A 13469-nucleotide genomic window follows, 5' to 3' on the forward strand; every position below is an offset into this window, starting at 1 on the left:
GTTTCTGCTGCAGCTTTTGCAGTCAACACTGCAGCGCAAGAAACAACGCATGTGACGCCGTTCTCAGTCGTCTATGGCAGAACGCCCTCCATCCCTCTCGACGCGCAGTTGGGCCTTCCCCATCCCACTGCGTCGCCAACTGAATCTGCTCAACGACTTCGTTCCGCCCGCCTCGACGCCCAGCGCAACCTCCTCACGGCTCACGCGCGTGTGCAAGCGGCCAACGCGGCAGCACCACCACATCCCCCCTTCCGGCCCGGTGACTTGGTCCTCGTTCGCCGCACCATCCGTGCGACTGGCCGTGCCGCAAAGCTCTTGCCCCGATACCGCGGCCCTTACCGTGTCGTTGCCCGACTCGGCCCCGTGACATACCGCCTCGAAGACCTGCCAGAGCATCGACCATGCGGTGTGCACCACATTTTCCCGGAGCATGTTTCAAACATGAAGCGATATGTCTACGCCGCCTGCGGTGACTCCGCCTTAGCTACCGGGTCCTCATCAGTGCCGTCGTCGCCTGCTGGCTCCATGCCTTCCCCACGCAATGCAGTCCCATAAACGGATCGCCGCTCAATATGCATAAAACTCCCTGAAATTAGCCTAACCGGTGTGGGACCTTCTTCGGCGACTGCAGACACCTTTGCCCAGCTCACACACTTCGAATTCAACGAAGGGTGTGACCGTTTCCTATCTGCGAGCCCACATTGCATCGCCCCAGGAAACCCTGCATCAAAGCACGGCCTGACTTCTCCGCCCCCCCCCCCCCCCCCCCCCCCGGTGGAAAGGTGATACGGGAATAAAAGAAGAGGCGGAGAGCGAGCGCGAGCGGCGAGCGCGCGGCTCTAGCACGAGGGAGATAGAACGAGAAAGCTTGGCCGCCGCCGGTCGTGCTTCGCCGGCTCTCCTCCTCCGTACTGCTGCTATATTTCTCTGGGCGGGCCCGTGGCCACCCCGTGGCATCCCACACCGTAACAATATATATATATATATATATATATATATATATATATATATATATATATATATATATATATAGTGAAAAGGTCACAACTGGTTCGATTATCTAGGTTTCAGACGGTAGACCGTCTGAAACCGTTGGTGAATAAGCCTAGATAATCCAACCAGTTGTGACCTTTTCACTGGCCCGTTGAGAAACCCTGACTGCTTCCACTATATATATATGTATATATATAGTAATTTTCTTTCAGCGACAGATTAATCGAAATATCATTTTCCCACTAATCAGCAAAAAAAATATAAAATTATACTTACCCCTATTCACCTTGGTTTCGGTGACTGTTGGCGTCCATATATTTGTCAAAACGGGGCCCTCATTTCCCTTCCTTTTTCTGCTAATACACACACACGCGCGCACACACGCACACACACACAAGCAACCTATGTCCAATGGATTGCAGACCCTCGTATGTATATAGGCAACCCGAAGCAGGCTTCAGAGAGACAAACACACAACGGCTGAATGCGGGCAATGGCCACTATAATTGCTTGCGCACTAAAAGAACTCATGGAAATTTATTTTTGACACGATAGGACAAATGAAACGAGCTTAAACAGATTTTACTAATGCAAAAAAGAAAGAAATACCGGAAAAACTAGGACCAGCCAGGACTGCTCAGAATTTTTACAACAAACAATATGGCCGGGCGCAGAGAAGTTGCATCAGATCTGGTTCCTTTGTTGTGTTGCTTCGCGTATAGCTGCAACGAAGGAAAGTTTTGAAAAACTATGTTAGAGCAAGGAAAATAAAGTTTTAATTATTTTTTATGCACTATACATTTGCGGCTTCGAACTCGCTGCTGGCGAGGCTGCGCACTCTGCCCTCAAAGTGTGATCTGTGAACGCACGCCGACCGGAGTTGGCACTTCGGCGACTGCACTTTCGTTACGCCATCTGGTTGTGCTTGAGTGCACTTTTAGCAAGTGACACTTTTCCCAAGTGTACCTTATTCTGTGCACTTGACAGCGGTGTATTATCCATTCTTCCTAGCTTGTCGGTCACAGTATCTGTGTTGTCAAACGTAGTGCGTGCTGTATGCTAAGGGTGACTCCCATGGAAATTATATAGTTCGTGTTCGCTGTCCAGGCATTTTCCGTAATAAGGGAATATTGGTGCACTCGGGGCTCCAATAAAGTACTGCTCAAACCGCTTTGCGCAAACAGTTTTCGTTTGTGCTCTGTGCATGATGGTCCATGTGCTATCAACGAAACTATGCAAACAGGCTCGACGTAGGAGAAAGTGATTAGGTTTAATCTTTCCTCCAACTAGTGTGATTATTTGGTTCAGAAGCGCAAGCACTGCTGTTGAGGTTTTTTGCTTTGTGCGCCTGTAAGGTGTAGGGAGAGGGTACACATAGTCCTTACGCTTTTCTTTTTTGCCACAAGATGAACTCTATTTTCCTCCTAGAAAATGCGTGTGAAATTGCAGTGGCGCACCAAGCGATAGCACTGATTATAATGTAGCCGAGACTGGGTTGCTAAGTAACAATTTTCAGTCTTCTGTCAATGTTTTATTGCTGTCTTCGTTTCAGACTTCGACACCTACCGCTTCACGGGGCGCCCCAAAAATGGAACCATTCCTGGACCCATTCAATTCATTGGCAGTAGTTTTGCTAAATACGCGGAAAAGATCCAAAATGCTTCTCTTCAAGACAAGAACGTGGCTGGCTGGAGCTACTTTGGAATGACAGCGCAAGTTAAATTTCTTTCCTTCCCATTTCTTCGAGTAAAAATCAGGACCCTTTAATATATGACAGCTATACACCTAAGGCTCCTTTATATTTGTATCTGAAAAATGTTTGCGGCTAATTTTTGGTATGTCTGGCGTGTCTTATTGCACTGAATGTCGTAGCGTATTCCTGTACACACTGGGGCACTTTCTGTAGCGCAGCGCTTAAAGGGAAGCTGAAGCACTTTTCGAGAAAATTGAGTTCCATGCGGCATTTTATAGTTTTTAGTCCGCTGAAGAAGAATATCGCATTCGAAAAGGGCGGAAATGAACGCACAAAGGTGTTTTTTGTAAGAAAACGGGCACCAGCGTCGCAGGGCGCAGAGCGAACGCCCGGGATCGTCGTGACCCACATAAGACCTTGCATTGATTCCGAAATATCTCTTTCGTCGATTTCTTCTTCGCCTTCATTTTATTTATCTCCAAAGCGCATATCGACAACATGTTTAACCTACTATCATCTTGCATGGTGGCCCTGCATACAGCGCGGGCTTCTAGTGCCATGGGAGCCATATATTTTTATCCAGGTCCGTCCGTGTACGGACAAAGCCATGCAGGCAAAAGGAAACTGGTCAAGGGGAATCGGTCACGGGGAGACTGGGCATGACTTAGTGAAAATGTTGCTGGGCACCGCATTTCAAGCGTTAAAACAGCAGCAGCAAGAAAAGCCTCCAACCTACGTGCATGCAATGCGGCCTGTAACGCGATTTGAAGCTTATGACAGTCGTTTCGGCTGAATGCGAGCGAAAATATTTTTACTCGTATGATGGTCACTTACTATGAAATAAAAGTGACGGTTAAGCATAGCTCATGTATTTTCTTCATCAATCTTGCGAAAATAAAGTGTGTCAGGGAAATTTAAGCGGGGTAGGTTAAGTCTAAAGTGGTCGGCTATATATTGCGTCAGAGTGTACGCTATACGTGGCCGCGTATTCAGCGTGCTCTTATAAATAAACTGTCACTCTTTGTGTTGCCCGCCGGGGTGGCTCATTGGTCAGGGCGTTCGCGTTCTGGACACGAGGTCACGGCATAGAGTGCCGGCTGCGGCGGCCTAGTTTCGATGGATGGCGCATGAAAAAATGTCAGTGTGCATGGCAGTGATCGTTAAGCAACCACAATTCGTCGATAATACTTTAGAGCCCTCCGCAATGGTGACTTTGTCTTTCCTTTATCTCTCTTCATGAAGTCTTACCTCGTGGCGCGGCTTAGGTGAACACGCCTAGTCAAACGATCTGTAAGCATTTCTTGTCATAACAAAAAAAAAAAAATTAATGTTTACACGTTTGCCCCAAAACACAAGTTTTTATCGCACTCAGCGAACCCGTTTTGACGGAGGTATTTGAGCAGGTTTCCTTCACCCCGAGCAGCGACATTTATTTCATTCTAATTCATTTTAATTTATTGAGTCGAGCTCTGATGCTTTTAATGTATTGTAACCATGACTCACCGGCCCGTGCTTCTGAAGGGGTCTACGTTCATGTTTCATTTCCCAGATTGGAGTTGGGAGTTCCGACTGTGGGCGATAACTGGCGTTTCGGTTCCAACTGAAGTCTATAGAGCTCACCGCTGCCAGTGAAATCTGGCAAATTGGTTGGAGCTATGTAGTACATGTCATACATTCTTTCCTTGGACCTCGCTGCGTTTTTTTCTGTGCTGCGGCGATAGGACCGGCCTAGACGTATGCCCATAAAGAGGGCGGTTTCCCCGCGCTGACCTACCAGGGGAAATCGCCTTCATCAATCTGCTACAATCTCTATTCATTTTTTTCTTCCCGCTCTCCTTCCCTAAACGTTGCTTAAAGGCTTAAGTTTTCGCAGATGTCGCTAGACAATTATGCTCCAGGAAAAGAATACTCGTTTTCATCAGATTACACGCACGCACGCATGTGTGTGCCGCACAAGAAGCGGCAAATGTAAACAATCCAATGCCACGCAAGAAAATAGAATGACCGGCAAAAGATTCTGAGAAGTGGAAAGCAGTGGTATCAGTTTGTAGTGTAACGTACAGGGTGTGCCCATCATACCCACAAATACGTAGATCGACGAAGGTTATGCTTACAAGCTTCATTATCGAGCGCTAACTTCTTCAACTGTCAGGCACTACATCCTGTTCGCCACTCTCTGTAACCCGAAAGTGCGGGAAATTATTAAATTTTTTTTGCACCTTGAGTGTAAATGATTTTTTGTTTAATGTGTTGAGCGCTACATCGAAGCGCCAGCTACAACAAGAAAGACCTAAAGGTGGCGACACCGTCGCATCGGTATAGTGTGGACACTGGCAGCCGGCGGCGCTCGTGGAAACATATGTGGCGGTCGTTCGTTTCCAAGTTTACGGAGAGTTTTCTCCCGAAGAAAAAAATTGGAGGGGACACTTAGGTATGCGCCTTAAGGGTATGAAATGATAGCGTAGCGTTAATTCTCATGTATGCAGAAATCCTTTCTGTACTCTACATTCACAGATCCCTGGGAGTCCTCCTTCCCCTCTGGCGCAGTGCTGCAGATGTTGAGCGATAAGCCACTGCCCTGCGATTGCAGGTGCCCCAGTGCTGGGCCCTGTGCGCCCCAGGTTGCTGTTCGTGAGTGACCAATCATTAATTTAACTGCGCCCTTTCACGGTGGGCAGTTTTCTCGCTATCCGGTGGGCATGTTGTGATGACGCCGCAAGGTCACATGACCTCGGCCAACCTGCCTCCCAGGTTGCTCTATGAGGACCCCCTGCCAGTGCCATGCACGTGATTTTTTGCTCGTAACGCCGCTGCTGACGTCGACAACACCGACATCGGATTTTCTGGAGAACGGGGCCTTTAACGCTACTGTGTTAAAACATGTACCGGTGAAGGATGAATAACATGCGGCTTAAAACGCACCGATTCTGCCCAGAATTGTTTAAAATCGGCAACCGCCACCTGAAATAAGCACGGATTATCAAGAAACAGTGGACTGGCACGCGACCACACAACCCCAGTTTTGTCAATTGGGCACGTCGTTATGCATTTGGATACTGCTACGCTCTCGGGACTAATATATTGTGTCACTGTTGCCTAACGAGAGTTATGTTTTTGTTCGTCATTTCACCCGCTTTAGCAGCACTGCCTGCCTCGCCAAGGTGCTATAGTTACACGGTCGTCAGACGGACGAATTTAGTGTCACTTCGAGCGAGTGCACTTCACTTCGTGTGTCACTTTAGTAACACGGTGCTGCACGGTGGAAAAAGTAACATTCGAAATGCACTTTTTTTTAGTAACGTGCTGTCGATGCACCTGTTTTGACAATTAATTTGCGTCCTAAACAAAGTTGCCTACTAGACTTACTACCAATGGCCGCGTCTCCTCCATGGTCGTAAGGCAAAGCCGCTGCACCTGTTCGTCCACGACCGGTGTTTCCTTAAGGAAGACACGACGAACTACGGGAGGATATATTAGGGTTTTGGTTTTATTGGGGTTACACGTGCCAGAGTGACTCAGGCTATGAAGGACGCCGTACAGTGGAGGGCTCCGGGTAATTTCTACCACCTGGGCTTTACCGTGCACTGATATCGCACAGCAGCCAGACCTCTAGCATTTCGCCTCCATCGCACTGCGACCGCCGCGGCCGGGATCAATACCGCGTCTTTCGGATCAACAACCGAGCGCTACAGCCACTGAGCCACCGCGGCGGCCGGATATATTAGGGATAGAACGGATTAAGTGCAGTGCTGAAAGCGGCGTAGTGCCCGGTAGGTGTGTGCACAGACTGCACAGATGGTGAGAGCACACCTGCTGTGGCTAGAGAGTCGCGCTCGTGTGTGTGTGCGTGCGTCTCCTTTCCGTGCTGTGTTAAAATGCGCACAGCTTTCCTGAATATGTCGCTACACCACCTGGCCCAACTTTCTGCTCTACTAAGCCTCATTTCTTCTCCATTGGGCACTTTTCTATGTAATTCTCCACCTGTGGAACAGTCCACGCGCTGTTGCAGTCTTATAATCGTTGCTACTTGCAGAGCAAGGTTCTATGCATTTTCGCCGCGGAAGGGCTTGTGCCTTCCAGACATTGCAATACTCTTAGGAGCTATTGGGCCATCCATCGGACACTGGAAAAGAATTGCAAAAAAAAATCACGCTTGTATGTGTGCGCGTGTTTCTCCCATCCGTCCGGTGTTAATCTGCGCAAAGTTTTCCTGAATATATCACTACACCAAATGACGTAACTTTTTGCTCTAGTAGACTATAGGGCGCCAGCACTAGTCCGAAATACTCCCCAAAAATAAGATCACGCTGGAATTGTACAGGGATTTCAGCCGCCCAGGAAACCTGATACTCCAGTGTACAGCACGTGTAAAGAGTGTTTCCACCGAGTCGAGTGAGTTCGTCGAGCTCGCTACGAAGCGAGTGCTTTCTGCAGCCAGTGTTACTGAAGACAATCGCGTGTAGCTTCGCGAGTGATACGAAGTGCGAGTGTCACTTGTAGAAAATTACACTGAAAGTTCCTGTTTGAGAGGGGTGTGAAACAGCCACCGAAATTTCGCAGCTTGCACGATTCGTTTTTTACTGCGTTGAAGGGCAGGCTACGTAATAGTCACTGCGAAGATATCCCGAATGCCAGCGCATGAATGCGGTTAGGTTTGCGCAAGGAGCTCCGAAGACACGCAGATTTCATTAGCGCTGTAATTATTGGACAGTGACTCCAGACTCGTGCAAAACATTAATTTGGGGAGATTTGTAAAGCAGCATCCGGAAGTAAAACCTCCCACAACAATTCACAGTCCCGAAAGAAGTTACTTGTCTTCGCATCCATGCCAATATCACATGTATAAGTCCTCGTGAAATTAACAGGCCCAGGCAATGAGCGAAGCAAGGTAGGAAAGTGCATATGATATGCGGTGCTATGATATTCCGCTTTACAGATTGCTATGCCACAAATGTTGCTCATACATTTCTCTTAGCTTTTACTAGTCAGAAACAGTAAATTTGCACAGGAGAGAGAGCCTAGGCGAATGCCAACATTGATAGGCTGACAATGGCATACATTTAACTAATCTGACCAGGTAATATTTCCGGTGATACCAAAATAAAGGGCCTGATGAACGCTCAAATGTTTTCGCATTTCGCTGAAGCAAAATTTGCTCACTGCTGTGATATGACCGATGCGCAGTACCCTTTATGTTTAGCAGCAAAATAGTTCATACACCAGATGTTTCAGAGAAAATGTTGCAGCATTTTTAAAAATAGGCTTTTCGAGGCATAAAGACGGCCTCTTACAACCGTCTGTGCGATAAAAAAACAACAGGCGAATAATGCTAACTGGTCACGCGATTACCAATTTTCTGATACTTATCTCTCAACTCTTGCAGTTGGACAGCTGGTTGAACTTAGACATGTGTAGCCGGTCCTTAGTAATAGCCATGTCAGTCGTTTAGAATTTCTAGAACGCGATTACCTTTAATGCTGCGGTTCGACAAATTTTCGCTATTTCGACAAGATACGTGCACTGGAGGGGTTTCTTTGGTTGCATGCTTTTCTAAAGTGCATATATTTTGGAGCTACGTAGCAAAAATTTGTAGACCCACAGCGCAGAAGGCGATCGTGTTTCCTAAAGTATAAACACTTAATTGTGTGTTAACTGTGGGCGTAATATATCTAATTGCCAAAAGGTGCTTACTTGTAATAGTTAAAAGTTAGTTATCAGAAATTACTCAGCTGCCTAACTAGTTAACATTATTCACTTCTTCTCTGATGTTTTCCACTTCAGGTATAATTGTGCCGCAGAAGCCGACTTCATACGTTAAAAAATCCTATTTTTAAAAATTTTGCTTCAATTTTGATCGAACACGTAGTATATATAAACAGCTTACATGTGCCGTTCAAAAGAATTTCAAATAGGGTGAAGCCAATACTCAATCAACTTTAACACGCATATAGAGATTAAAAAATTGTCAGTTCAAAGTATATTCCCCTTGGCAACAGGGATCTTCAGCGACGGGCGGGTGAGTAAGTGCCAAATCACAAGCGTAACTGACGTAAATATACAACTGCATTCAAATCTTCTTTACACCAACATTAATACTCACAGACACGTGTGACCATAAGAGCACGTTTATTTATTTTTTTCTGCCTCTTGATGTAGGCATGTAGCTGAGCAGCTACACTAGCTGGCCAGCTTACCGGTAATAATGAATACATGAGTTAATATTATGAACATACTTTTGTGAAACGGCACGAAGTGCAGATATATTATGAATTATGTTTATATATACTTCGCAAGAATGATAAAGATTCGTTAAATTATGTAAAAGGGCTGTTCTTATGCTGCCACCAAATGTTTACTCTCATTTACTCTTCTTTCACTGCATCCGAAGTTGTTACATGAACGGAGCTTTGAAAATACTGCTCGCCATCGGTTAGATACAGCATGCTGTTCTAATCTGTTTTTTTTTCACGTTTCCTCCCACATGTTTACATTGTTTTTTTCATTTTCCAGAAAGGACAGCGAATCGTTAGAAATTTCTTTTTTTCTTTACTATAAGAAGCTGGAGCTTTTCTCTGTCCCCGAAGGCAATGGCACACTGATTGACTTCACCAACGCAAGCATTGCTCTGCGGAGCCTATTACTGGATGTGAAAATTACTGATGTCTGTAAGTAGTCTATTTATTTAAAAGCAGATCGCTGAACTGTTTGTAACGCTAGGCACCTGCAGAGCCTTCTATGCTTACTTCCAATGTGTAGCACATAAATGGCGCCAAATACTAACATTTCCTTTATAAATGTGTCAGCAGCCTTGCTGATGTTGTAAGTGCGGCCAAAAACGTTCTTTAGTTCGGCCGGCAGCCTCGTCTTCAGCGACCAATAGCAGCATTTTGTGACATCCCGAACGAATGACTAAGAGAGCTTATGCTTTCATCAAAGCAAAAAAAAAGAATATGATCTGGATGTCTCTGTAAACTATCCTCGAGATCCACAGCAGCCATCATGCCGCGGCATTGCTCAAAGGTCGTTGCTTAAAATTTAATGTCATCTCTCAGTGGCCTTACACCCCCAACTATTTCACACCATTTTCCTCTTTTTCCTTGGCGCCCATGTCAGTGTAAGCAGCAGTTGTACACACATGGTAAAAAAGTAAGCAATGATGCTACCTAATCATTGTGTTTGCGACTGAAGGTTTCTACTGGCATTAAGGATTAATAACCTATTCGTAGAAAAGGGAAGATAATGATGGTGGTCGAGATGACTCTGAAGCTCTGTTGTTAGAATGTCAAACGACTAAATTGCCAAATAATGTGCGGTCGTCTTTTAGCTGATCGATAAAATGCTGAAAATTTTCCGTCCCCAGGGGCTATCATTAAAACCACAATATCAAGTCACTGCGTTATGTGCAATTACCACTAATTTCTTGTAGCCTTCAGTTTGCAGCGGCACGCATTGACCGTTGTTACCAGGCGCATAAAACCTATTTCGTAACGCGGGCATCGAGTATCTGCCTAGGTTTGAATCCTGCAGTTTCCCACCAGTCGTGCATTGTTCCTCCTGCTTTGCCTTGTTGCTTTATCGTGCATGTGGGTTTGGTGAGACAACCTCGGACAGATTAGCTGATGACATGTAACAATGCTCGAGCATTATCTTGAAACTGCCCGTATGCTGAACGAAGTGAGTAAATCCTGCCTGACTGGAAGGCTAAACTTCAGCCTGAAAATAGCTAACCGGGCTTTTGTTGCCATTATAATCATCATCGACCCACTTCAGTACACTACAGGACAATGACCTCTTTCAGTGACCTCCAAAATTAACAAAAATTGCGGAAAAGTGGATTTTTCAACGGGAAGTTGTTTATAAAAGCATTGTTTATATATAACATTTGAATAGAACAAGTTTATTGGCTAGTTGGTTCGCAGTGCACAGATGGTGGAACCAGTTAAACTGACGCAGGACTAGACAATGAGGCACACACACAACTCTAGCGGCGTTGTGTTTGCGTTGCTGGTGTTATGCGTGTGCCTCTTTGCCTTGTCCTGCGTAAGTTCAGCTGGTTCCGCCATCTGATCATAAGATTTCACTACAACAATCAATATATCCCCTGATCTCCTTTCTTAAGGCTTGCTTTTTTTGCTATTAACGTTTTTGCTGTCGAGAAAAACGTTCTCCATTGGTTCTTGAGGCAATTTTAACTACTGCATGTTAGCAATAGACAAAGATTAAAAAAAAGATGCTGCTACGCATGCGAAGAATGGACTATTTTCTTTCATATTTCCATAACAGTAGCTTGTAATATTCCACGGTTGCGTCATAATTAAAAGTGATGTCCAATAATTCTGGACTTCGTGTCCCGCGCGTCGCGACGAACACTTGTCTTCCTTATATATCAAATACGCTTTTGGCCGCCCCCGCCTACATTTTCCTTCTTTTGATTTCTGTAGTGCACTCACCTGATATGAAGCATTCCGTGAAATGGTGCTACTTCCCCCGTGGGGGCTTAGGTATCTCTGTACAAAGGGTGTCGTTCATGCGCAGCTTAGTGCGGACCGCACACGCTGCGTGCGTCACAACGCTGGGAGAGCCACGACAGCCGGTGCTGCTTTGCTCTCTGCCGCAGGTAATTAGGTTCACCAATAGAACCGATGGTAGGAAAGAAAGGACGTGGAGACCGATAGCAAGGACCTGCGAAAACCAATTAATTGTTACATGCAAGGATAAATTATATTGGCACTTTTGATCTAAGGCGCTACTTCTGCTGTGCTCTCTGTAGCTAAATATGGCGAGATGTAGACCTACGCGAGCTAATTACAGTAAACATTGTCGTGATAAATTAGGCCATATGAGTATCCCGCCAGTGTTAATCGGAAGATATGGGGGAGATCTTTTCCCTGCAGTGGGCGTAGTGAGCCTGATGATGATAATGTCTTTCACCTACTTCCTTTAAAGCAAATAAGCCTTGAAGAGTTCAACGTTCGCGAAGGATTTACCAAGGAAAAAAGGTAACAAAAATTTCTAGACGACCATCAAATATATTGTCCATTTCAGCGCCCACTGACCGCTTAAGCGGACACTGAGGTCAAATCAAAGTCGGCCTCTATCGGTACATTATCGTTCTGTAAGAGACTACTTTTACTGAAAACAAAGATATAATAGGCTAGATAAGGCAAAAAAAATTGGATGGAGTTTTCATTTAACCGTCTGATGTTATACATCAGCGACACGAGGGAAGCGCATGCAGATGCCGGTGAAACTTGCACCAACTTTGAGAGCCTATTGAAGACTAAACAAGCAAAGCCTAACGGGTTGGCGTTGAATTGGCGCTCAAACAGCCGAGTCACACAATCGCGTTTTGTCTATCTCTTGCGTCTGGAGGCTTCGGATGCTTGGGAGTGAACTTCTTAATCCTCGAGCTGTCGCTCCTTCCTGCGCCAACCTGTGCTCATCGGTGACTTGATGCTCACGTTATGGGTTCGGGACGATGCAAACCGGCGCAGTGTCGCACTAACTGCTAGCGCTGTAGAACCTTTCGCATACTTTGTTGTATCCCGGCCAAACTTTTGTTTTCATGCCTACCTTGTCTTTAGATATGCTACCAGGTTAAGTGATTTTACGATAACGTTTACTGCGACGCAGTTTAGTGCATAACTTTTACTTTTTCCCATCACAGTGCACTGCGATAGCACAAGCGAAGGAAGATTCCGTTTCTCCTCTGAACGCCAAGTCGGCCTCGTAGAGTCGTCCCCTCTGTGCCTCACTGGTGAGCTGTGCAAGAATTCTGCTATTTTCCTTGTGCGGCTGTATCGCCGGGCTAACTCACATGACCCCAAAATGCATCGTGCTTTTCGTAAAAATGTTTCGTTGTGGGAGATACTTGGCATCTACCTGCACTAACTGGCGCAGCTCGATTGAGATATATAAATATAGCAAAGAGCACGCTAAAGATGCTGCGAATGGTTGCACTGGCTTTGGTGATCGCAAGTTAAGAGAGGTGCAAAAACAGCTATGGCTGGCATTCGCAACATTTTTAGGATGGTCATTAGTAATTTTTTTTTTCATGGTGGGCTCACGGTTAACTAATAAATGACAGTAATGCATATTGTGGGGTGCCTACACTGTGCTTAATGGTAAGGGATTGGATTCCAAGAAAGGCGAGCGTAGTAGGGGGCAGCAGAATGTTAGGTGGGCGGATGAGTTTGCAGGGACACAGTGGCCGCAGATGGCAATGAACAAGGCTAATTGGAGAGACATGGGAGAGGCCTTTGCCGTGCAGTGGGCGTAGTCAGGCTATGGATGATGATGACGCTGAGCTTATTGGCAGGTGCGCTACAGACATTCCCTCAAAGACGCGTACAGTTATTAGGACGCAGAGGATACATTGGGGAAAGGGCTCCTGCGCTGTGCCGCTTTCGCAGAGCCGCGTCGCGAGATGCTCGCTGCGTACAGGGAGCTGGGAATCATCCCGGACAGTGCCCAGACGCTCCTGTGGCTGCGCGGTAGAGTGAGAACCCACGACAGTACAGTGGTGAGCCTCTGTTCATTCATCGAGCAGGCGGGCCTGACGTCCCGCTTGCTCATCGCCGCGTATACTGCGCTCGTGACGTGAACGCTCCGTGTGTGCTGCTTCGGACGGTATGGAGACTGGCGCCCCATCCTGGTCGCTTGTGCAGAGTGCTGCGTGCGCGATTTATTAGCGACAGCATGCGACGTGCTAGCGGCTTCATATACAAAGTGTATTTTTATGCTGTTTTAAAACCGGCAGTGATCACTCGTGCATGGTTTGATT

The 13469-nt window shown here is 46.3% G+C and overlaps 1 protein-coding gene across 1 annotated transcript in view; it reads left to right on the forward strand.

Moving 5' to 3' along the window:
- Window positions 1-13469, forward strand: part of LOC144109686 (uncharacterized) — a 166862-nt gene that overhangs the window by 64137 nt on the left and 89256 nt on the right. Inside the window, exons 8-10 of the mRNA XM_077642486.1 lie at window positions 2546-2745; window positions 9012-9351; window positions 12354-12443. Of these exons, the coding sequence (XP_077498612.1) occupies window positions 2546-2745; window positions 9012-9351; window positions 12354-12443 (630 nt within the window). The remainder of the gene's footprint in view (window positions 1-2545; window positions 2746-9011; window positions 9352-12353; window positions 12444-13469) is intronic.

Source organism: Amblyomma americanum, chromosome 11, assembly GCF_052857255.1.
Source record: "Amblyomma americanum isolate KBUSLIRL-KWMA chromosome 11, ASM5285725v1, whole genome shotgun sequence".
NCBI classification, from domain to species: Eukaryota; Metazoa; Arthropoda; class Arachnida; order Ixodida; family Ixodidae; genus Amblyomma; species Amblyomma americanum.